General features: G+C 39.1%; 1 protein-coding gene and 1 long non-coding RNA gene across 2 annotated transcripts in view; one reads left to right on the top strand and one right to left on the bottom strand.

Moving 5' to 3' along the window:
* LOC309807107 overlaps positions 1 to 15,942 on the top strand; it is a 95,394-nt gene extending 79,452 nt beyond the window's left edge. Inside the window, exons 3-4 of the long non-coding RNA XR_014294507.1 lie at positions 13,856 to 13,939; positions 15,114 to 15,942. This is a non-coding gene — a long non-coding RNA (uncharacterized lncRNA). The remainder of the gene's footprint in view (positions 1 to 13,855; positions 13,940 to 15,113) is intronic.
* A 5,944-nt stretch (positions 15,943 to 21,886) lies between these two features.
* Positions 21,887 to 24,038, bottom strand: LOC309808827 (spermatogenesis-associated protein 31A6-like; the record flags this gene model as incomplete). The annotated part of the gene is made up of 1 exon (XM_082629401.1): positions 21,887 to 24,038. The coding sequence occupies one exon, from the start codon at positions 24,036 to 24,038 to the stop codon at positions 21,921 to 21,923; it is 2,118 nt and encodes a 705-aa protein (XP_082485527.1). The 3' UTR covers positions 21,887 to 21,920.
* Between the last annotated feature and the right edge of the window lie 1,526 nt (positions 24,039 to 25,564).

The raw sequence follows: 25,564 nt of genomic DNA, 5'->3' as shown, positions 1-25,564 counted from the left end.
TATATGTAATATATGTAAACATATATTTATATGTCATACATAATATATATTTCCTTTTAATCACCCCTACTGGGGTACAATTTACATACAACTGATAGCACTCATGTAAAGTGTATAGCACAGTTAGATAAATTTTGACAAATATATACAGTTGTGTAATCACTACCACAATCATGATACAGAAAATGTCCATTACCCAGAAAGTTTCCTTAGGCTCCTTTGTGGTCAATCCTCACCTTCCTACAAAAGTGATATGATGATTTGCTTTCAGTGACTATAGTTTTCCCATTCTCAAATTTACATAAATAGAATCTAACAGTGTGTATTTGGTTCCTGCTTTCTTTCACTCAGCATGTTTTGAGATTCATCCATGTATGTATATTAATATTTCATTCCCCTTTATTGCTGATGTGAATTACTCATTCACTTGATGATGAACATTTGAGCTGTTTACAGTTTGCAGCCTTAACCTTTATGAAACCATCGGGATTTCCATTAGAATTCTTTAATTTCTTACCCAATTCAATGGTATGATTTGAAAGTTATCAGAAACCTGCACTTGTCAGAAAGTCTTTAGTATGAATCTTCCTGAAGATGAAGCATTTTTGCAAAAGCATCTATGAATGATAAAAAGACTTAAAAAGACACAGTTAAAGAGCTGGTTAAAATGCAATTGACAAAAAAAAATTTGTTTACTTCTGTAACATACAAATTTGACATATTCAAATTTTAGAAATTTTATTTAATTTCATATAACATAAGAATATCTATATTAATGATATTTAGTATAATCTAAATGTATAACCTAAGAAGGTTGGAGATACATTTATCTCTAATCAATTGACAGTGCCTCCCATAATATACCAAATAATCCTAATTAGTTTAATATCTCTCTTTGAGATGACTTAGGGGTCCTCTGAAACATCCCAAAGCTATCCAGAGGTCAAAATATCTTTAATTAGGATTCTATCCTTGAGAAGTTTATCCAAAATGTTAAAAAGTTTCAAGACACTTGGTCTAATAGGATTACAGATCACTGTGAAACAATGCTTATCCATTTAACCAAAGTTACAATGAAAGATTTTAAAAGCAAGTACGGAAAGTTATAACAGATTATTTAAAAGGTAAAGAAAATTTACCATCTGTAATCAAAAGCAAATCAATATTCCAAGAAAACTTTTTTCTCTTAACAGAGAGAGAAAAAATTTTTAAGTTTTTGTACCACTTTACTTTTAATCTTAAAATTCATTTACTCAATTAAATTCATTCTAATCTTAGTGAGTCCTGACAACACATAGAATTTCTTTCTAAAGATTACTTTTTCCCCAGAAATCTACAACTTTCTATATTCATATTAACTTGCCCTTTATTTTATTTCCTATTTAGAAATAACCAGCTTTAAGACAAAATTACTTCCTTTTTCTTTAACAAAATAAATTCCTATTCTTCATACCTTATTTTAATGAAAACACACATCCTATTACCCTGTATACTAAAATGTTCTCATTATTTCTAGTGGCTTTAATTACATATTTAATTAGAATTCTCAAGTCTTAAAAACCTAAATTCCTAGTGAAAATTAAGAAGTAAGCAATTATGAGCTGTTCTTTACATTAGCATTCTGTAGATTGGCAAATTTATAAATAAATGCTATTTATAATTTCTAAAAATATGTGCTTTCTTATGGAAAATGTCTCAGTGTGACACCAAACATATTTATTAATAGTCTTAAATATCTTTACTTTCTCTGTAAAAGGAAGCCAATGTTTAGTAATTAATATTTCAGTATATTATTTTATTTGGAAAAGACTTCGATATTCAATGAATTCTCATCATTTAGCTTAATTTAGTTAAACTCTAAAATTTCAAGTTACTAAAACGTCCAGAAAAGCTATTTTTAAGTAGACATTCCTAAAACATAATTATTCCCAGAGTTCACCTAAAAACTCTTGTCTCATTTACCTCTATTTTATTCACTTGTTCTCAAAAATTATGTTTAGATTACCCAAGAAAACTTTATGAGACATTAGACCAAGTCAGCCATTATCCCAAATTTAATATTGAATATTTTTCAGATCACATGAATCTGAAATTCATTCAAGTTAGTTTCTTTTATATTTCTGAGAATTTCTGTAAGTGCTTAATTTCCTTTAAGTCAATTAAATAGAGCTCATTTACAAACTAACTTTGATAATACCATCCAAAGGAAAAGATATATTTATAATGTACACATGGACATACATACATTCCAGACAAACAGAGATCTCACAGTTTTCCTGCCTGAGTTTAAAAAGGACTCTTTTCCCTTTTTTCCCCCCTCAGTCTCAGGAATTGGCGATGGTATAGACAAGAGTGAGTGAGAGTACATTAGAGCCCAGGGTAGAACATTTACATTTCAAAGGCACAGGGAGAAAAATGTAAGTTCCTCCTAGTAAGATTTGTTTCCTTCTGGTCAGAATAGTGAAGAGATACTTTTAACAAGCCAGCTTTTTCATTCGCAAAAACAAGTTTTAGAATGTCAAAAAGTGCCCCATCTGGGTCATTATTCTCCAGAGCCTAAAGAATACTGTGACCACATGGTTTTAGAAAAATATCACCTTCTCCTTTTCATGGGTACGAGCCCATGAAACTAAGAGCTAAGAATTTCCCGATTCTGCAAAATACACCATAGGGAATATAAGATGAAACAGAGCTCTGATTACCCATTCTCAGTTGTTTATGGCTGGTAATCTTAAAATCTCAAACAAACAAACAAATGTAGTGTCTCAGGGTTTCAAACTCCTCAGCCCAAAAGGGAAAATCCCAACAAATGGTTAGCCACTGACAGACCCAAATGGCTAAGAGAATGAATACCCTGGTATTATCACACACAAGTTCCACTACTTACTAGAGAAATCTCAACCAGCAAAGCATGTGTCTTTTTCCCTTTACCACAGAAATCAAAAGTGCCATGGGCCAATGATGCCTGGTCAGTGGCAAGTGTTCAGGGCCATCTCTGAGACAAAGGTGCTCAAGCAGCTGCTGAGTAGTATCCATGAGCTGCCACTGGTCAGGGGCCAGTGTGCTATGGTTGAGATGCCCACTAGGGATGGTGGCCCCTTCATGGTTGCCCAAATTATTGCCAAACCAAACACAGATTCACTCACCCAATGCAGAGCAAAGCCAATCTACTGATACCAGTTGTGGTGAAGGAAAGTACAGTGTTTATTTGCAGGATGCGAAGCAAGGATAACAAGCAGCTAATGCTCAAAAGACCCAAACTCCCTGAAGACTTTTGGGCAAGTGTTTCTAAAGACAACATTAGGAGTGAGGGTCTCAGGGTGAATTATCAGTTCATGGACATTCTTTTGATTAGTTGGTGGAGAGGTGACAGGGTGATATTTTGGGAACCTTAATCATCAGCCTTCTTGTTCCAACCAGTCTGGGACCTACATGCTTGTGATCAGCATGTAGTCAAATCCTCCATCAGGTGGAGAGCCTTAGTGTCTACAAAAAACGCTCAAGTGTCGTGGTCCATACGTGGGTTGGAAAAGAATTTCCAGGCACAAGGCAGAATGTAAAGAAGATAGAATTTATTAGAGGAAAGTGTCTCTGCCAGAACAGCAGGCTGACTTCCTAGTAGTCTGGGGGAGTGGACCCCAAACATGTGCTATTGATCAGTTTTTATAGCCAGAAAACAAAGGAATGCTCCAAGGTGAAAATTTCGTTTACTAATTGGTCGAGGCACATATACTTTCCTTCTATAGGGTGGCAGTGGGACAGGGAAGATGCCTTTTCTTATTTGGGACAGGTCTCATGGCCCAGCTGGGCTCAGGAATTTCATAAGCATCACAACATGGTGGGGAGGGCAATTAAGGGTCTGATAAGGGGTGTAACGCTGACACTTTTTCAGAGAGGGTTGTCCTTTGTCCTTGAAGCACCATTGTCCTTGGAGCACCACATCAAGGATATGTGTCAGACTGTTATCTATATCCCTTGAGGAGAAAGGGATATAGACAACACTGTTTTTCAATCTATTGTTACTTTTCTTGCTTGACTGCTTTTCCTTTGTTTCTGAATTTTGTCAGTTCTGTAATCATTAACTGCTCTCTGGAAATCAAGGGAGGCCTAGGAGACTAAAGCTTTGTTCTACAAACAAGAAGCAGGGAACACTGGGAGTCTGTCACTGGGAAGGCCCCACAGGATCCTACTCAGTTTCACAATCATGAATAAAGTTGTTTCTATGAACGTTCATGTACAAATTTTGTGTGGACATATTTTTCTAATTTAAATTCCTAGGGGGTGAAATTAGGGGGTTGTATTAATGCCGAACTGTTTTCCAAAGTAGTACATCATTTCACATCTTCTTCAGGAATGTATGAGACTTCTGGTTGTTCTCCATCCTTACTAACATTTGATGCTATCAATCTTTTTAATTTTAGTCATTCTAGTAGATGTGAAGTTATTTGCATTGTGGTTTTAATTTTTCTTTGATGACTGATAATGCTGAACATTTTTAAATGTTGCTTATTTACCATTCCTGTATCTTCTTTGGTTAAGTGTCTTATTAAATTTTTTGCCCAATTTAAATTAAATTGTTTGTCTACTAAGTAGTGTTTTAGTAAAAGCTGGAGAAGAAGCAAGTTTGGCTGGATTACAGAAAACAAGGGGGAGAGTGGTAGGAATGAGGCCAAGAGAGACATGGGAGAAGGGGAGAACAGATCGAAAAGGACTTTGAGGCCTTGGTGAGAACTTTGGATTTATTGTAATTAAATTGAATTCACTGGATGATTTTGAGTATAGAGTGGCACAATCGGGCTTAAATTTTAAGGGACCACTTTGGCAGCTCTGTGAACAGGCCAGAGGAATGGGAGTAAACACAGGATAGACCAGGAGGTTATTGCAGCAGTCAGAAAGAGAGAAACTGGTTAGTTGCAGTTCTGAATGACCTTTCCCCTCACTCTTGTTCCTGACATTCCAAACTGCATAATTTCAGATGTGGAAGACTGAGAAATGTCCTGGATTTTCTCAACAGAATAGTGACTTACTCAAGGCCTTTAAGTGGAACACACTCTACTGAGGGTTGAGAGAAAGCTGACAATAGTGGCTTGCTTAGCTTAACTCAGTGGTTATGGTTGTTAGTTGTGGTTGCAATATTATGGTTGTGTGACTCTTTGGTTAGTATTCACTTTCTCCATCTTGGAATATACGTTTGATGAGGATGGAAAAATTATCTCTGTTTTTAACTCACCACTGTAGCCTCAGTTTGAGCACAGTGTCTGCCAATTAGCATTTAGTCAATGGGTTTTTTTGTAGGGGAGTGAATGTGTGTATGTGTGAGGGAGAGAGAGAAGAGGGGCAGAAACAGAGAGGGGAAGAGACAGACATAGGGACAGGGGAACAAGTCCATATTGCAAAAGAACAGGACAATATTTTCTGTGAGTAGAATGCTCAGAGCCTGTGTACTGTGTTCTTTTCTACTTTCTCAGGTTAGATTTATCACTTCATAAATTTTCTTTATCTTATCCAAAATGAATCTACATTTTTTTTTCTTATAAGTATAAAGAAAAAGATTTTTTGGGGGGGGAATTTTTAATGTCTCACTACAATTCAAGTGCCATACATGTCTCTTTCTATTATTTGTATATCTTGAAAATATACCAGCATTATTGTCTAACACAAAGGAGGCACTAAATAAAATTTTTTCTTTGAAACATTGGTACTATAAATTATAAGAGACAGGAGCCATGTTTTCACAGCTCTGTTTCTTGAGCACCCAGCCCAATGGTATTGTGGAGATGGAATAACAATCACCATGAGCACAGGTCAGTGCTGACAAAGGGACTTGCTTTCTCTCTAAACCATTTGACTTTGTTGGTGCCCAGGGCAGGATGCTCCAAAATATGCCTCAGTGGAATATTACTTTGAATTAAAGTTACTGAAGAAATGACTGATGCAAGAGAGACACACTGACCTTCCTATCTGTCTCCATGAAAGCAGGAAATTAGTATCTCATGTGAATGGTGCCCTCCCTGTACCAGGAGGTAGAAAGACATCATTAGCACCAGAGATAGGGAATGCAGGGTCAAGAAGGCTGTATAAACCTTGTTACTTCTTTAACTCAAGAAGGTTGGCAGGGACATTTCTTCCTCCTCAACAGCTGACAAGACAACCAGGAGGCTGGCTAAACCCTGCTTCCCACCACAAGACTGCTGCAGCTGAGAGATCCTAGGACACATGACAAAGGCCAGCAGAAGGTAAAATTTCTTCTCTCCTCAACTTCCCAGGCCTGTAAGGTCTGGTGGGAGGGAAAGTGCTTAAGAGTCTCCTTTTCTCTATCTCTAAATTTAGATTAGCAGAAGAAAATACTTATGGAGCAAGATCCTTGTGACATAGAAAATCTGGTTTATGGAAATGAGTAATCTCGTCTCAGTTTTTCTTAATCCTTTCCTCCCAGAGACAGTCACTGTTTTTCTTTGTCTCTGTCTCCTGAGTCGTGTTTCATAAGAAGAAAGAACCATAGGGCAGAATACAGGCATAGGCCCTATAAGCCTGCTGTTTGAGACAGCCTCACAGACTGGTGAGTTACCAGTTCTCTCCAGTCCAGTGCCTATTAAGACAAACTTTGCTGTCAGTTCTCTATATAAAAACTGGATGAGATTTTTCCTTCTGTATTTTTCTGTGTCCTGAGAATTTGGCTTTTTGTCCAGTGAGAATATTCTCTCTGGTCTCCACCATCTGGATGGTGTATTTACTGGGGTGCATCTGGTAACCAGTTGAATTGACTGGGGTTCTGAGACACAAAGTCATAAACAGCACACTCTAGTCTTGTTGTGCCAGCTGTCAGAGGAGTTTGTCCTAAGGGGACCCAGTCCATAAGGGGCCTTTGTTGTTTCAACCTTCATTGCCTTGTTAGTGTTGGAAAAGTCCCATTCCAGCAGCATGTGCCTGATGTCACAGATTAGTAGGTTTGGGATCAGAGGTGCCTCAACTTCCCAGGAGAGACCAGGGACACAGTTTGCATTATACCACCCTTACTGCCTGTGCAATGAAGGCCTTTGCTTTCTTAGATTATCCTTGGAAATGAATTTTCACATTATAGGGGCTATATCATCCGTGCCCTCTCCATCTGAAAGTATGCTTATTTCATCCATGGTAAGGATTTATTCTAAGCCTGAAAAGTTACCTCTGGGTCGTTCCATAAAAAGGCTTACTGATTTGAGTCACTATTTGAAATTAATGAAAGGTCTTACTCCTCAATGGCCAGATGATGGATCCTTTAAATTTGCTGTATTTAAAAGATTCCCTTCTTGAGAGCTCTCATCATAAACAGCTGTCATATTGGTATTTATGGAAGGATCAAATTGAAAGGAAAAATCAGGTATAACAGCTAGCCTTAGGGAATCGTTATTAAGATGAAATAACAGAAATTAAAGATCCAACATGAATTCGCCTTTTTAAGAAAAATTTTAAAAATTGCCCCATCTCCTCAGCAATTCCTTAGGCCCTCCTACAAATAATTAGGAAAAGATCAGTTGGAAGCCAATATTCAAGAGCTAATAGAAACAATTATCTTTGTCTTCCAAATCTCTACAAAACCAGAAATGCAACTTAGGAACAAGTCAAGGCCCATTTATCTTCACCAACCCTGAAACCTATTCCTCTCAAATTCTTGTAGATATTATAAAAGTTGAGGATAATTGGAGCAAAATTGTCCTGTACTTAAGAAGAAAAAGTTTTTAAAATAATAATTACCCTGAGACTTATGATAATAGAAAAATACACTCCAAAACTCACAGAAGAAAATTTACACTTTTTTCTCTGTCCCTTAAAGTTATAAATCTTACCATGTCTTTGAAATGTAAACACAGCCACATTGCCTGAGACTGAGCCCAGATTATCTCAATTGTTAGAACCTGAAACTAAAATTTAAAGAAAAAAAAGGAAAGAGGTTTTTTTAAAAACAAAAACCACCAGAAAAACCCTCTCTTGCTCAAACTCTAAATCACAGTCTCCTTAAAATTGTTTATCAAGGGCAAGTACACTTAAAGGGCAAGAAGACTTAAACGTCTTCTCCATAAATAATAAAAGACTGTAGCTATCTGAGTGAGTAAACTTAATTTATTCCAACAAGCAATATAAAAATTCTCAAAAATATAACAAAAACGAATACAAATATTTTTCAAATTCACATGATCTAGGATAATTTTTGGTAAGTAAAATCTAGTTCAGGTTTAATGGTTTAATTAATACAGACATATCTTAAGAGTTATCAGCATTAAGTATAATAGCTTTATGCTATGTAGTTTTACTAAAAGTCAAATAAGCTCATGTTATCTCTTTTACAAAATTTCTCAGAAAAAAGTAATAATAATAATAATTTAAGATGATGGCTAACACTACTTTAACATCTTATGAAATTGTCATGAGTAATCTGAGTGACTGTTAAGAACAAATTAATTAAATAGACATAAGATAAGAATTCTTTTAGGTAAACTTTTTTTAGCAATAATTGTTTTTGCTATGTCAACTTAAATAGTTTTCTAAATGTCTTTGAAAAATTGTACCCTTAGAGTTTTGCTAAGTTAAATTAAATGAATTGAATGTCTAGATCATTTCCAACTAAGACAAAATACTGAAATATTAATTGCTGAACGAGTCTAAGTTTACCTACTTTTGACCTCTTATTACACACTAAATATGTTTGGTTCTATTAGTAAACATGTCTTGTGCTTCATTAAAAGCTTGTACTATGAAGTAGAATATGTTTCTAGAAATTATGAAATGTATTTATAAGTTTGCCAAGCCACAAAATACTTACACAGTTCATAATTTTTAACTTTATCTTTACAAAAAAATTAAAGCTTCAAAGGATTAAGAATTGTAAATAATAGATGTGGTTAAAGCTACTAGGAATTATAAGGAAATTAGAATATATTTTGGGGTAAGAAAAAGTGTAAGGTATGGAGATGTTTTTGTTAATGTAAAAACTTTGTTAAGTGATTTTTGTCCTAAAGCTGATAACTTCTAAATGGGAAAGAGAACAAGGGACAAATCAAAATGGACAGAGAAAGTTGTAAGAGGTTTGTGAAAAAGGAATCTTTAGAAAGGAATTTTATGTGTAGTCAGATCTAAAATTGGAATGAATTTAATAAAGTGATTGAGTTTTAATATCCAAAGTAAGCTGGTAGAAAATTAAAATTTGTTTTTTCTCTCTTTTTGCAAAATTTTCTTAATTATTGGTCTGCTCTTAATGAGAAATTGTAAACAAAGACTTTTTTTTACATTCAATGTAATCTGTCTAGCAAAACAAATATTGTACATTTCGTCTTTATGAATCTTTGATAATTTTGAAGAAAAACTGAGTGCTTTCAATATTAAAAGAGCTAAGTCTTTTTACACTATTTAACTATCTGTATTTACATGTGAATCTTTGTCACTTTGATTAAATTGATAACTAAATATTAATTCACAGTGACATATGATCATATTTGACAAAGTGTTTTAAAACATTTTTATTTTTGAAAAAGTAGATTTTCCCCCAAGTCAAATTCTAAATGAAGTTTTATTGACCTGGAAATAACGTTCAGGTTTTCCAGAGGCCCCTTGGAACACCTTAAAAGATTTGTTTTATCTTATTAGAAAAGAGAGCTATGAAACTCATTAGGCTTATTTGGTATGTTACTTACATGGGAAGCATTGCTAAATAAATGATCATAAACTCTAGGTTATATCATAAGGGTGAATGTTATTAATATAAATGTTCTCAAAAGTATATGAAATTCCTAAAATTGGATATGTCCTAGTATAATGTTATCAGTCATAATTCTAGTTATTATCTTAAATGTTTTGTGTCACAGAGATAAATTTTCTTGTCAATTCCATTAGAATGAATCAAATTTTTAGTAATGGATATTTGTCTTTTATTACTTAGACAATGGTTTTACTCAGATGCTTTTACAAAAGCTTCCTGGAAATGTGTTTCATGTTCAGAGAAATTCATGGAAAAGGATCTAACAAGTATTCTAGAACACAAGTTTCTGATGAATTTCAAATCATTACACTGAACTGAGTAAGAATTTACAAAACCCTAATGGAGAAATTGATGGTTTCATAAAACTTCTAACAAAAGATCAAACAAAACAAGAATTAATTACATGGGACTAAGTAAACTGAAGAAGATGGTTATGATATTTTATGATTTTAAAAATAAATTTATTTATTTTATTTATTTTTGGCTGCATTGGGTCTTTGTTGCTGTGTGTGGGCTTTCTCTAGTTGCAGCGAATGGCAGCTACTCTTTGTTGTGGTGCGTGGGCTTCTCATTGCAGTGGCTTCTCTTGTTGTAGAGCATGGGCTCTAGGTGCATGGGCTTCAGTAGTTGTGGCTCGTGGGCTTTAGTAGTTGTGGCTCAATGGCTCTAGAACGCAGGCTCAGTAGTTGTGGCACGTGGGCTTAGTTGCTCTGCGGCATGTGGGATCTTCCTGGACCAGGGCTTGAACCCATGTCCCCTGCACTGGCAGGCAGATTCTTAAACACTGTGCCACCAGGAAAGCCCCATTTTATGATTTTTTTTTCATGGTATGCGGGCCTCTCACTGTTGTGGCCTCTCCCGTTGCGGAGCACAGGCTCCGGACGCGCAGGCTCAGCGGCCATGGCTCACAGGCTCATATCAATCAGTGTGATACACCACATCGATGAATTCAGTAAAGTCACAGAATACAAAATTAATACACAGAAATCTCTTTCGTTCCTATACACTAAAAACAAAAGATAAGAAAGAGAAATTATGGAAGGAATCCCATTTACCATCACATCAAAAAGAAAAAATACCTATGAATAAATCTACCTAAGGAGACAAAAGACCTGTACTCTGAAAACTCTAAGATGCTGATGAAAGAAATCGAAAGTGACACAAACAGATGGAGAGATAGACCATGTGCTTGGATTGGAAGAATCAATACTGTCAAAATGACTATACTACTTAAGGCAATCTACAGATTCAATGCAATCCCTATTAAATTACCAGTGGAATTTTTTTTTTAAGATTTTTTTCATGTGGACCATTTTTAAAGTCTTTATTGAATTTGTTACAATATTGCTTCTGTTTTATGTTTTTGTTTTTGTTTTTTTTGTTTTTTTGTTTTTTGGTTGCATTGCATGTGGGATCCCAACTCCCTGACCAGGGATCGAACCTGCATCCTCCTCATTGGAAGGTGAAGTCCCAGCCACCGGACCACCAGGGAAGCCCCCACCAATGGCATTTTTCACAGAACTGGAACAGAAAAATTTAAAATTTGTATAGAAACACAAACCCCCAAATAGCCAAAGCATACTATGAAAGCAAAAATGGAGTTGGAGGAATCAGGCTCACTGTCTTCAGACTATATTACAAAGCTACAGTAATCAGTATGGTACTTGCACAAAAACAGAAATATAGATCAATGGAACAGAATAGAAAGCCCAGAAATAAACCCACACAACTATGGTCAATTAATCTATGACAAAGGAGGCAGGACTGTACAATGGAGAAAAGACAGTCTCTCCAATAAGTGGTACTGGGAAAACTGGACAGCTACATGTAAAAAAATGAAATTAGAACAATTTTCTAACACCACAGACAAAAATAAACTCAAAATACATTAAAGACCTAAATGTAAGACTGGATATTATAAAACTCTTAGAGGAAAATCCAGGCAGAACACTCTTTCACAGCAGCAATATCTTTTTGGATCCACCTCCTAGAGGAAAGAAAACAAAAACTAAAATAAACAAATGGGACCTAATAAAACTTAAAAGCTTTTGCACAGCAAAGAAAACCATAAACAAAACAAAAAGACAACCTACAGAATGGGAGAAAATATTTGCAAATGATGAGACTGACAATGGAATAATCTCCAAAGTATACAAATAGCTCATGCAGCTCAATATCAAAAAAGCAAACAACCCAATCAAAAAATGGACAGAAGATCTAAACAGACATTTCTCCAAAGAAGACATACTGATGGGCAAAAAGCACATGAAAATCTGCTCAACCTCGCTAATTATTAGAGAAATGCAAATCAAAACTACAATGAGGTATCACCTCACACCAGTCAGAGTAACCATCATCAAAACGTCTACAAACTGTAGACTACAAAAATGTTGGAGAGGGTGTGGAGAAAAGGAGTCCTCCTACACTGTTGGTGGGAATGTAAATTGGTTCAACCACTATGGAGAATATTATGGGATTCCTTAAAAAACTAAAAATAGAACTACCATATGATCCAGCAGTCCTACTCTTAGGCATGTATCTGGAGAAAATTATCCTTCCAAAAGATACATGCACCCCAGTGTTCAGTGCAGCACTATTCACAATAACCAGGATATGAAAGCAATTTAAATGTCCATTGACAGATGAATGGATAAAGAAGATGTGGTACATATATACAATGGAATATTACTCAGCCATAAAAATGAATGAAATAATGCCATTTGCAGTAACATGAATTGACATAGAGATTATCATACTAAGTGAAGTCATTCAGAAAAAGACAAATATCATATGATATCACTTATCTGTGGAATCTGAAAAAATGATACAAATGAACTTAATTACAAAAGAGAAACAGACTCACAGACTTAAAAAACAAACTTATGGTTACTAAAGGGAAAAGGTATGGGGAGGGATAAATTAGGAGTTTGGATTCACATATACACACTACTATATATAAAATAGATAATCAACAAGACCCTACTGTATAGCAAAGGGAACTCTACTCAATATTCTGTAATAACCTATATGGCAAAAGAATCTGAAAAAGAATGGATATATGTATATGTATAACTGAATCATTTTGCTGTACACCTGAAACTAATTCAACATTGTAAATCAACTATACTTCAATATAAAATTAAAATTAAATTTAAAAAAAGAGATTAAAAAAAGAAGTGTCTTCCAATGCAAGGATCAGATCAAAGAACATGAATGGAATATTCCTACTGGGACGATTAGGAGGATAACACATCCTTGGTAGGTGCAGAGCCTGTTCACTTACCCTCTGACTTTCCTTGTTCCCTTTCTCTACTACATCCAATTAAGCAGATAAAAACTTTGAGAAAGCTGCCTCTTCCTTCACCAGTGCCAAGCAGGACAAACTCAAAGAGCCATTTGTCTGTCTGTCTTCCTCTGATGTTGCTTCTTCATGTCTGAGCTATTGGGAGGAGAGAGAGGCAATAAATTCTCTTAATAAAAGCAAAAAATAAAAATAAAAAATAAGCCTATATGGTCAGTCACAATCCTTGCTATACTTATATAAATAAGACCAAGTTTTTTGAATCTAGACTTATTTTGCAAACAAATTTGTCTTAATTTGGCTATCTTTGATAGAAATGAGGGTGATTTTAGAGAGAAAAATTATCTTTCGATAGAAACCAAAATACATATTGTGGATATTAGATTCTAGTGCTATTAATTTTCCTTGAAGTTTTGTTAATTACCTGAAAACTGGACTATATCCTGAATTTTTCTAGTTTCCTCCACTACCTGACTACAACTCTCCAAACTAGTGTTTCCAAATTTTCTCCCACCCTTTTGACTTGGAATAATTGAAACTAAAACTGCCTTTTTTTCTGAAGTCCTGCATACTGAAGGTAGATATCTTAATATAAACTTCAGAGAAATCTCCACAGCAGCTCATGTTTAGACAGTCTTCTTCGTTCCTGTTGCTATATGGACCACTCAGAAAGTTTACCTGAACATCTGATGGACATTCAAACTACAAAAGATGCTTTAACCCCGACATTTAGAGATCTTCTCAACTGTCTACCCTCAGAACTCAAAAACTGATATGAAATTTGCCTCAATTATTAACCTTTTTTTTTTTTGTCTCCATAGCAATGCCTCTTATTAAATACCTGATTGCTTGTACCGTAAGCTTAACTTCTACTTGGAAATACTGCTTTGGAAGAGAAAATTAAGGTAAAATGATCATATGGATGGACTCTAATCCAATATGACTTGTATCTTTATAAGGGGGGAATATTAGAACACAGACATGCACAGACTGAGGGGCAACCATGTGAGGACACAGCGAGAAGGTAGCCATCAAAGGAGAGAGACCTCAAAGAAACTAAACTTGATACTTTGATCTTGGACTTCTAGCCTCTAGATCTATGAGAAAATATATTTTTGTTGTTTAAGCCACCTAGTAGCCAGTGTGGTCTTTTGTTATGGCAGCCCTAGCAAACAAATACAATCACTATTAGGGAAAAAAAATCATGTGCTTTGTTATTCCAGTAGAATGATTTTAACACTGATTACTTCTTACCTTGAGATTATAAAAGACAGTGATAAACATTACTGTAGAGTATATAGGAGTTGTGTCCTATGAAACAAAGGTAGTTAACAAACACCTCTCAGCTGTAGATGATGCCATGTGTTCATCTGATCAGCAAGAGGACATGAGTGGAAGGGAGAACCTTTTCTGCTTCAGACAAGCAACTTCCTGGGTTACCCTGAGTATGACAAAGAGGGCCATTGCTTGGGGACCAGGTCTCCAAGCAGTCACAACAGGCCTCAGGAACCCACAAGAAAATTGTGAAGGAAGAATATTACTAGCCAGGCCCATATGAATCTTTTCCTCCCATCACTGCTCTTTTGTGAAAAATTCTTCCAAATACACATTTTTGTCCCAAAATATCATGTTGGACGCTCGCTACTAGGAGCAAATTTTTCTAGCATCTCTGTTGGATGAATTTTCACACTTGCAAAATCACTCAGAAAAGAGTTCATCCTCCCAACACCTCCCCTGCGCCAGTGTCCCCCTAAACAGCATCTGACCACAATATGAAGGAACTTACCTCCCAGGTAAACAGGTGCTTGAATGTGATTTAATTATCTCTGCATCCTCTCCCTGGTCTCCCTGTGAAATCCAGTCACCTCTTTGCATTAAAGCATTTCTGTGAGAAGCCCTGTAAGGTGCTGGCTATTCTCAATTCTGTCCTGCTGGTTTCTCTGAAGTGCCTAGAAGCTGTCCTCTCCACACACAAACTGTTCTGACAAACTTCATTTGAATGATTTGGATTTTAATTCTCAATTTGCTTCTGTTCCTAAGCCTTAAGGCTTTTTTTTTTTTTTTTTTTAACCAATTCAGAAAAAAGCATCATTAAAAAAAAGACAAGGTTGGGCTTCCCTGGTGGCGCAGTGGTTCAGAGTCCGCCTGCCGATGCAGGGGACACGGGTTCGTGCCCCGGTCCGGGAAGATCCCACATGCCACGGAGCGGCTGGAGCCGTGAGCCATGACCGCTGAGCCTGCGTGTCCGGAGCCTGTGCTCTGCAACGGGAGAGGCCACAACAGTGAGAGGTCTGCGTACCGAAAAAAAAAAAAAAAAAAAGACAAGGCTACTCGCAGATCTAACATGCTAAGCTTTAACTTAGTACGTTCTTAGGACTGATGTTTTCCAAGGAACAAACTTTCTTGTTTCCTGTGCAATAATAAAGGTTTGTTATAAAAGTTAAGTACAAAAAGTGAGAAAAAATAAAAATAGTGGTATCTTCACAGTTGAGTTCTTAACATATTTTCTGATATATGTAAAAAGGAAAATTGGCAAAATGAGTACCAACATTTTAAAAAATAATAATTAAGCCTAAATCCCTGGATTTACCAATTTTATAAATAAGAAATAAGAAAGTAACATTTTATAAAATACAATTTTATGAAATATGATTTTATAAAATTTGTTTAGCTAAGTAACAAATGATTTGCCCACAAAACAGATTTAGCAGGTGGAGTCCAGGGGGCATATTCTACAAAATAAATTTATTGACACGGTAAAGGGTTACTAGCATAAACTTGTGGTGGGAATAAAAAGGGCAGTGACCTTCGTCCTGAAGTTTAGGAGTGACCCCTGAATTCAGAGATATCTGAGTTGAAGTGGTCACTGGAAACAAATGGTAGAGACAAATCACAGAGAGCAGACTGTATCAATTCCAGCGTCTGGACTCAGAGAAGGAAGGAAGAGCTTCAGATTTCACTGCAGAGAATGAGGCTGAGAAACTTTCAAATCAGATGCTTTTTCCCAGATCCAGGGGGCCAGCTAATGCACAAAAATGCTTAAAGCCACATAGGTATGTCACCTTTATTTCCTAGAGAAGATGTTAGCATTTTCTGAATCCTCATCTACCGTGCCTGGCATGCATTATTTTATAGCTTTCTGGAAGTTTCATCAGCACCACTGGTATATCTGTGGTACGATGTGTATGTGGAGAGTACAGAATGCAGGTCCGGGCTGGGGGCAACGGACTCTTCTAGCTACCACAGTGAGTGGTGCCCCTGCAAACCTGAGTAAGGAAGACAACTTGCCTTTGGGTGGGTAGTGTTACAATCTGCATGTCTCGGGGCACAAATGTAAAGACCGACCCTGTTCTGGGAATGATTATGATTCTGACTGACCTCAAAGGGGTAATTATGAAACCCCTGGATCATCAGGATCTGGATGTTCCCTACTTTTTCCATGGTGTGATCATGACCGAAAGTGTGGCTGTAGATATCTGGGAACATTTCCAGAAATGTCCTCCTGTAGGAGTTAATTATAAAGTCAATGTGTATAAAAGAGAAAATAATATTGAAACCTATCAAGGGGAGTAGATCTTAAGGGTTAATATTGTAGATGGACTACTTTGGAAAACATCTTTTTCCCTTGGAGTATTAAGAGGTCATCTCATAATTGCCATCTCTCCACATTTTGTTCTAGAGTGCCTGGTTTATTGATATCAGTGTGAGACCTGTTTTAAATAAAAATCTATTTGTAAAAATCCGGATCTGTAATATGTTCTAAATATCATTATAGTGTCTTTTAACTATAGATTAAAAATCACTTCATTTTCAACAAAATATTTTGATGTAAACATCAAATGTTTTGAAAACAAAGGGGATCTGTTTTTGTTGTTTTCTCTTTTATCTAATTTTTGTATCCATTTTGTCTGGGCATATTAAATGGTAAAAATATTTATAAGATTTGCACTAGGTGAATCTTCTTAAAAAAAAATACTGAAGGCCACAGAGTCTAGGAATATTAATATCTTTTTAATAGATTGATCCCCCTTGATTTCTTATTCTGGAGTAAAGGTACAAGTTTTTCCATGAAAATTAGACACACAAATCATCTGACAGAATGTATGACAGGGCCTCCCTGGTGGCGCAGTGGTTGAGAGTCCGCCTGCCGATGCAGGGGATACGGGTTCGTGCCCCGGTCTGGGAGGATCCCATATGCCGCGGAGCGGCTGGGCCCGTGAGCCATGGCCGCTGGGCCTGCGCGTCCGGAGCCTGTGCTCCGCAACGGGAGAGGCCACAACAGTGAGAGGCCCGCATACAGAAAAAAAAAAAAAAAAAAGAATGTATGACAGATGGAAAATGATTGATGGGTATTTTGCTTTAATGCACATTGTTCGTTGTAATTTTGCCCAGCTTAATGAACTGTGAATTAATAATGAGGAGCAACACATTCAATGTATTATAGTAATAAAGTGCTTTTATGGACATTTTTCATGTTTCCAGACTTTCTTGGCCACCCTGAACAATTTTAACTCAAAGGATTAAAAAATAATCGCTTATTTAACTGTGTTAAAATAGTCAACTTTGAAAAGGATATTTTCCTGTATGAACTTTTTCCTAATTGATTCCATTTTGTTCTGATCAGTAAACTTACCTGAGTAAGCTGCACTATTTAAAAAAAAGTGATCTGATAGAGTATTAGATGACATACATGACCATAGTCCATTGTTTTCTGATTCAATGACATAAGAAAGTGAAAAATTAATAATTATACATTTTTTAATTAGGAGAATAGAAAAACTAAATTTCTTGTAGAAATAAGCCCAAAGAGTCCTCGTGTCAGCCCTGCTCCTCTTAAAAGACCGTGACGCTGTAATACCAATGGATAATCTGGGAGAGAACCAGCTGTCATTAAAATAGATTTTACCAAGGCAAGGACAATAGGTTGCTTATTAGCAATGAGAAATCAGTAGTCTTTTAGAAGTGTACCCTTTGGAAAGTGTGAGATATATAATAAATGAAAGCCTTTCATTATTCATTGTTATAAGCCAAATGTAGATTAAATGTACACTACCTTCAATTCAGATATTAAGATATCCTTCCCTCAGTAATTTTATGAGGTAACATGTATAATGTCAAGCATAGGCTAAGTCATATATTTTATAATCTTTCAAAAATTTTTAAAGCAATGTGTTAACCCTATAATGAATATAAAATGGATCCTAACTGCATGTCTTAGAAAATGTGCATTTCATAGAATTATTGAAGAATGAATCCTTAATAGCCCATCTTTTTAAGTATGTTAGCTGAACGTTATGATTGTGTAATATCATTTTAGGGCATTACCACATTTTAAGAAATAAAATAATATTCAGAAGCATAATTTTGCCAGAATGTAAAATTTAAAACCAGAAATTTGACTTGTGAAAAATCCTCACATGATTATTGGCCTGTTAAAAACTAAAGCAAACCCCACAAACCTGATACAAGCTATTATGTGCAAAATAACGTGCTAGTTACACAGCCCTTTGGGAAGTGAATGTGAGTCCGGATGCTTCTTTCTTGGTTTATTTCATTCCTAGAGTACCTTTGTTGCAGGTTTTTCTTATGTTTCCAAAGGAAACAAGTAAGCCATCTCAAGTTTAAGTTCTGTCCTCAATAAAGTAAAAAATGTGCCAGATACCATTTGACTGGATGATAACTAAACTGGACAAATATCTTCTCTCACTGGAGACTGACAGTGTTTTAGCTGTGCTTACAATTTGTGATTCTCCTAAAAAAAGAGTACAAATGAAAACTTATGGTTACCAGGAGATGATAAGGGGGGAAGGATAAATTGGGAGATTGGGATTGACATATACACACTACTATATACAAAATAGGTAATAATAACCTACTGTATAGCACGGGGAACTCTACTCAATACTCTGTAATGGCCTCTGTGGGAAAAGAATCTTTAAAAAAAGTGGACATATGTACATGTATAACTGGCTCCCTTTGCTGTACACCTGAAACTAACACAAATTTGTAACTCAACTATACTCCACTAAAAATCTTTTAAAATAAAAAAATAGAGTACTACATGCATTTCTAAGAAATAAACATTATTTTCTTCATTCTTCTAAAATAAATAAAAATAAAATAATGTAATATGTGATCTTCAAGCTAATGAACACCTAAGAATGAAATTTGAAAATCTACATTTGGAATGTATAATTCTTTTGTTCAGAGGCAGTGACATTCCAAAAGAACAAAACTTCTCCAACATTTCCCCATTTAGAGTAATGCTGACAGTGAGTGTCTGGTGGATCTCAGAGGGGCACAACTGATAATATATTTATCATGCTGCCAGTTTGCTAAGTGGTTTCATATTCACTAAGAAAGACTTGTCAATGGATACTGAAGAATAGATGTGAGGTCTCTGTGAGGTCTCTGTGTGTTGTCTCTGGGTGAGATCTCTGTGTGAAGTCTCTGTATGAGGTCCCTTTGGAAGGTATCTCTGGGAAATCTGTTAAATCTGTGCTAGGTTTCTGTCTGAGGGTCTGTGACGCAACATGAGGTCCCTGTGTGAGGTCTCAGTATGTGATCTCTGAGAAAGGTGTTTGCGTGAGAAGTCTCTCGAGAGGTGTGTCCGTGAAGTCTTTGTGTATTGTCTCTGGGTCTCTCCATTTCTTTTTTTCTTTTGGTCTCTCAATTTCTTGTCTTACTGTACCTTATGGAAGACGGAGCAGCAAGAGAAGGGCAAAGGGACTTGCTTCTTTCTGTTTTCTTGCTGTTCCATCAGCATCACCTGTCTGTGGCACTCTCCCAGCAGGAGCCAGGGGGGTCCAAGTCCAGCTTCCCCATATTCCCAGAACTCACTTCTGGGTGCCCCTGAGAGGACCCAGCAGCAGCCAGGCTCAGGTCCCAGCCCTGTCAACTCTCTCCTCTGGGTACCGACCCCTCCCACAAGTCCTGGCTTCACTCTCACTGCTCTGCCCATTCTGGAGGCTGCCTTGGGAATCGGGGCCCAGAGGTAGGGCCTGGCTCCAGGGAGAAACCAGGGGTGTGAGCAGTCCTGTGCTCACTCTGCCCCCTCCACCCCAGGTCACAGCATTTCCACGTGTTGAGGGGCCTGACAGGTATGGGGGATGGGGTCCATTTCTGTTGTCATCTGGATCAGGGGCATCAGCTGGAACCGAAATCTCCACAATGAGAAAGACACCACCTGGAGCTGTGTCCACCATGCGCCCTGCACATGGCAGAAAATACCAAATCACTCTAGAGAAATTCTTCCTCATCTCCCTGCTTTTCCATATGGACAGGGGTCAGGAGACAAGAAAAGCTGTGCCAGAAGCAGATCAGTGGAACACTCCTGGATTGCACCCTGCCCCATCCACTTTGCACAGGTCACCTCCACACCACCACGAATCCTGTCTGATTGCTTCTTCACCTGCCAGGCTCTGGGGTGATCAAGGACTGGGAGACAGGCAAGGCTTACTACACAATCACAAGCCAGTCCCCACCTCTCCCCTGGAGCAGTCCTTGGGCCATGTGTTTATGTGAAGGTCACGAGACTAGGAGTCACATCCCAAGTTCCCTAGTCCTGGCTTTTACACCTATTGTTAAGTTATCCTTTCTAAAAGTCAAGAGGTGATGATGTGTAAGCTTATTAAATATAGTATTAAGAGATTCACCTTCCCTGATTTGCTTTACTTCTATAAGTTTGACCTTCTGTTTTGACCTAAAGGTGGTTTCTCTAGGTCTGTGATCTTAGAGTTGGAATAGAGTAGAGACCCTGGCGTGGGGCCATGGTGAGCTACTGGACCCTTAACTTTTCCTCCCCTTTAGGCCTTTAGATGGTGGTTGTATGTCAGGGGGCTGTTCTTTCAGAACTGCAATTTATGGGAATCTGGTACCACTTTGCCTCCTTCCTTGGATCCAAGGATTTTTCTACACCTACATCCCACCCTAAATTCACAGTGTTTGACCATCAGATAGTTACTACCCACAGTCACACCCCTATTCCATTCATCCAAAACTCCTTCTCTGGGGTTAACATAGAGTGGAAGGTAGGTGACCCATGAACGCAGCCATTCATTTATATGGGACTGGACTCAACACAGCCCTCAGCAGCCTCCCTGATACTCCCCCCACCTACACACACAGAGCTGGAAATGCCATCCTTGCTGCTGCTCTAAAGTGTAGGAAAAACAGAGGTGGGGGAGGGTGATGCTGTACATTTTATTATGGCTAAGCTAAAAGGGGTTCATAGGGCATACCTCAATCCCAACCTTCATCAGAGAGAGAAGGAACTCTTAAGAGCAGATGTTGTATATTCCCTACCAAGAGATCCAGGGGCAAGATTTCTCCTGTTTCTGAACTCAGAGCCCATACTCTATTCCCCCCAAACTTCCATCCACTTGGCTCTGACACTTCCTGGAGCCTGAATTGGAATGTCCGGCCCTATTGTGTAAACCTATCCACTACAGTTGCATAAAGTTCAAAGTAGCATAGAAGGAGGAGAAAGACTGGTTGAACCAGATCCTTGGGTGTGGGTTTCATAGGTTTTTCCCGTCTCATTGTTAGAGTAATTTTGGTCTGTGTAATGACAGTATCATAAGGTGCAATGAAGGGACACGAGACAAGGAGCAAGCTTGTGATGCTACCGTCCACCTCCCTCCATGCCCCCCCCTTCTAGAAGACAAAGTGCACGGCAGAGACAGCAGCCATTACACTATGCTTTTATTAGGAAAAAAAAAAAAAAAAAAAAATATATATATATATATATATATATATATATATATACATGTATTGGAGAACATTAAATACCTTGGACGTGCTAAGGAGAAAATCATTTTCTCTACATGGACTGAATGTTGACTTGGAGACATGTCTTCCTACTAAAGGGAAGACTAAAGAAGGATTTTACTGTCGACCAGGCAAGACACCTCCCCAAAGATGACAATGCCTTGGACAGTGTTGATGGCGGGCTGGGGCACCTGGAATCCTTGGCCCATACTGGCAGGTACTAACTGGAAACAAACTCTTCTTGGGGGGCAAGGATGGGAGGCACCTTAGGCCCAGCTGCTCATCGTCGAACCTTACACTTTTCAAACTATGTTGGTGTCTGACTTCCCTTTCCCTGATAGAACAACTCTGGCCCTTGGAGGTGGCTTTATGACTGCAGGCTGTATAACCCATCATTCTCCGTTGCTCTGGGTAGGAGGTAAGCCTATGGCAGCAGAAACACCCACATACTGGGACTTGGAATTCCAGTTTGTGTTCATTTAACTTTGTGGCATGAAGTCCATGGTGAATTGCTCTTTTTTCTTCGGGGATCTGTCCAACAGCTGTCATGAGTGCCTGACCCTCAGCAGTCTCACTCTTCAAGATTGATCTGCTTTTGACTGATCCGTGACTCTGGGCAGTGGCTGATATGGGCTTGAATTTTTGCAGAGCATCTCGACCATTGACTTTTTTATTGGGGAAAATCCACTTTAAAAATAGCCTCATCCTTTTTCTGAAGAGGCTTTCTGGAGGGCTATGTTTCTTCTCTGGCATGAGCTGGAGACATCTGCTCCCAATAGAGTCTGTTATTCCCCTGACCTGGGCAGGGTGGCTCATACTTCCAGCTTGAGAGGTCCCTAATTCTTTAAACCTTTCTTCATGCTCGCCTGGTTTATGCCTCCTACAGTCCTCTCTTTTGTAAGTAGGGGCAATCATCTTGCTCTGGCTCTTCCATGAGTCTTGGAGTTTTGAAGTTTTGGGCTCCTGCTGCCCTAGGTTGCTCCTTTGGGCTTCCATAAGGCCACTTGGCTCCTGGGAAGCTAACCTGTCTCTGGTGGGGACTCTCTGGGGATGGCACTGAGGCACCTGAGAAGCCAAGTTGTCTGCAGCAAGGAACATGTGTTTGGGAAAGTCCTGAATCTGGTTGTCTGACTGTACCTTTACTTTGGAGTTAAACTCACTGGCAACCCCCATGTTAAGGCATGGCTCACCTGGATGTTGGAAAACAGACATTCTAGGTAGTAGGAAATGTTTACTGGCCCCTGGCACCTCTAAACTCCTCATATGTACATTTGTGGTTTGGGATTTTGTCAACACTTTGGTTTCCAAGATAACACTAGACTGTGGTTGAAGAGCAGGAGACTCCTTGGCCTCCACAGCCTCCCTGGCCTCTTCACCTCTCAAAGATTGGGATCCTAAGTTCACCTCCATCACTGTTACCCTATGGCAGGGGTCTCCTGAGGCCTGACCACCACTCTCCTCCGTTGGCTCATTCCTGACCATTGCTGAACTTGGACCTGGCTCTAGGCTGTCCCTCTTGACCCATTCCACAGTCTCACTCTTCCAGGTTCTGCCCACAAGGCTGAGTGTGAGGGACTGAGAAGGTGGCCTGCCCTCCTGTCCAGTCAGAGAAGCCTTTGAGGGCCCATGGTAGTCAGCAGATGGAATCGCTCCCAGGGCACTCTGGATTTCCTTACACACAGTTGAGGGGACAAGGAGAGGCCTCTTCAGGGTAGGAACTGACTCTTCTGTTATCACCTTCTCTCCTGAATGAGCCTGAGGAGGTTTCTCCAGGAACTCAGCACACTTGACTGTTGAGTGGGACCCAGACACACAGGTGGCTGAAGGGGAAGAGGCAAACTGCAGAACGGTGGAGGGTTGGAGCTTTTTCCGCTTCAAGAGATTTATGGGCTTGAGGACCTTGAGGGGGAGGGTCCACCTGTGCTTTACCCAAAACCTTCTAATGTGTGCTTCCAGCACCTCTCGAGTGTCTGGATCAAGGAAGGAAACCCTACAGGAGGTGTTCATGCAGGGTTCCCAACCCTTCAAGCAGTATCTTCCACAGGCTCCAGCAGGCACTGCTTTGCACGTCTCACCAGGAGGGTCTTGACATGAGAGCTGATGAAAGTTGCCCTTGCCAGGAAGCCTCCCCAGGCAGCTGTAGGAGAGCAGATGGGGCCAGGATGGCTGGACAGGACAGGCAGGGGTGGGCACCTGCAGCCCAAGAACCCTCCTCTGCCCCCACACTGACTTCATAATGCTCCTGCTCTCCCTCACCCTAGGGCTTTAGCCATGCCCTCCCATGGCTCCCCCTCCCAGGGCTGGGGTCACATTATAGGTTCTGGGAGGAAGGACGACCCAGGAGAGAAGGGGAAAGATTCTTTACCTTTGCAGAAGTGAAACCAGGTTGTGAGTCCCCTCCAGTTCTTCCAGGCAATCTCTGCAAGCTGGAAATCAGGAGACTGGGTCATGGTGGTGGTGAAGGCAGAGGCCTAAGAGTCTTTCAGGAGGCTGAGTGCAATGGCCCTTTAAGGGAAATCTTTGGAGGATTAGACTCTGGAGCCCAAGTATCAGTGTCCAAGGCCACATGTCCCTGACAGTGATGGTAAGTCTCACTTGAAAAGGGTTTGTCCTTTGCAAAGTGCCTTCACGTTAATTAACCCCTGTAGCCCTTACAACTGCCGTGTAGGGGAGAAAGGTCAGTGGTCATCACACAGAGGAATCTGAGCAAAGTTAAACAACTTGTCCACAGTTGGACTTGGAGGTCCCACTTCCCAACCCAGGCACCAATGGTCCACCACAGTCCACACACCCCATTTCTAGGTCCTCATGGCTTCATTCTAAGCACAAATTTCTGGGAAGTATCTGGGCTCTGATCTCCTTCCAACGAGCCTTCCCAAGGCTCTGTTTCCTGAAGAATTATCTCTGCCACTGGCATCCTCAGAGACCGTGAAGCTGGGCCCTCAGGATTAGGAGAGATGGAAGCTAACTCTCGGGGGCACGCAGGACTGAATGGCAAAGGCTTACCTTTCAAAGATCCACTTTTCTTCCTACTCCTGCTCCTCCCCTTCAGCTCTACTTGATGCTGAGAGAGAAGAAGAAATGAGGGGCTAACACCCAACTCTCACTGTCATCTATCTAGGCAAGCTGTGTTCATGAACAACATGACTTTCTACATTTAACTAAAACTCTGTGGGGTTTTTTCCCCTTTTACTTATTTTTAAAGTGGATAAAAATATTTTCAGTTTTTCTTCTTTGAAGAGTGCAAAGAAGGATTTTTTTTTTTTTTTTTTTTTTTTTGCGGTACGCGGGCCTCTCACTGTTGTGGCCTCTCCCGTTGCGGAGCACAGGCTCCGGACGCACAGGCCCAGCGGCCATGGCTCATGGGCCCAGCCGCGCCGCGGCATGTGGGATCCTCCCGGACCGGGGCACGAACCCACGTCCCCTGCATTGGCAGGCGGACTCTCAACCACTGCACCACCAGGGTAGCCCAAGAAGGATTTTTAAAGTTTTAATCACCATAGATTTCTTCTGTCACTGTTCCTCTGATCAAGAAACACACACATTCTCAGACCTAAATGCCCACGTGAGCTTTGTCAGATAGGATTCTGCTTCCCAAGGCCAGACCTCCACTCCAGCCTCTTCTCTCAGGCTCTCAGGGGCTCAGCATTGCCCTTAGATCAGCCCCAACACAGAGGAAGGTCTCACTTGAGACACCCGCTGTGGGAAGGTGGCTGGTGAACCAGGGCTCAGGGGTCAGCCTTCCTGCAGAGATTGAACTC

This window comes from Mesoplodon mirus, assembly GCF_964341445.2.
Source record: "Mesoplodon mirus genome assembly, chromosome: 7".
Classification (NCBI taxonomy): Eukaryota; Metazoa; Chordata; class Mammalia; order Artiodactyla; family Ziphiidae; genus Mesoplodon; species Mesoplodon mirus.
Note: the sequence above shows the minus strand (reverse complement) of the source record. Positions and strands in the feature narration are given on the sequence as shown.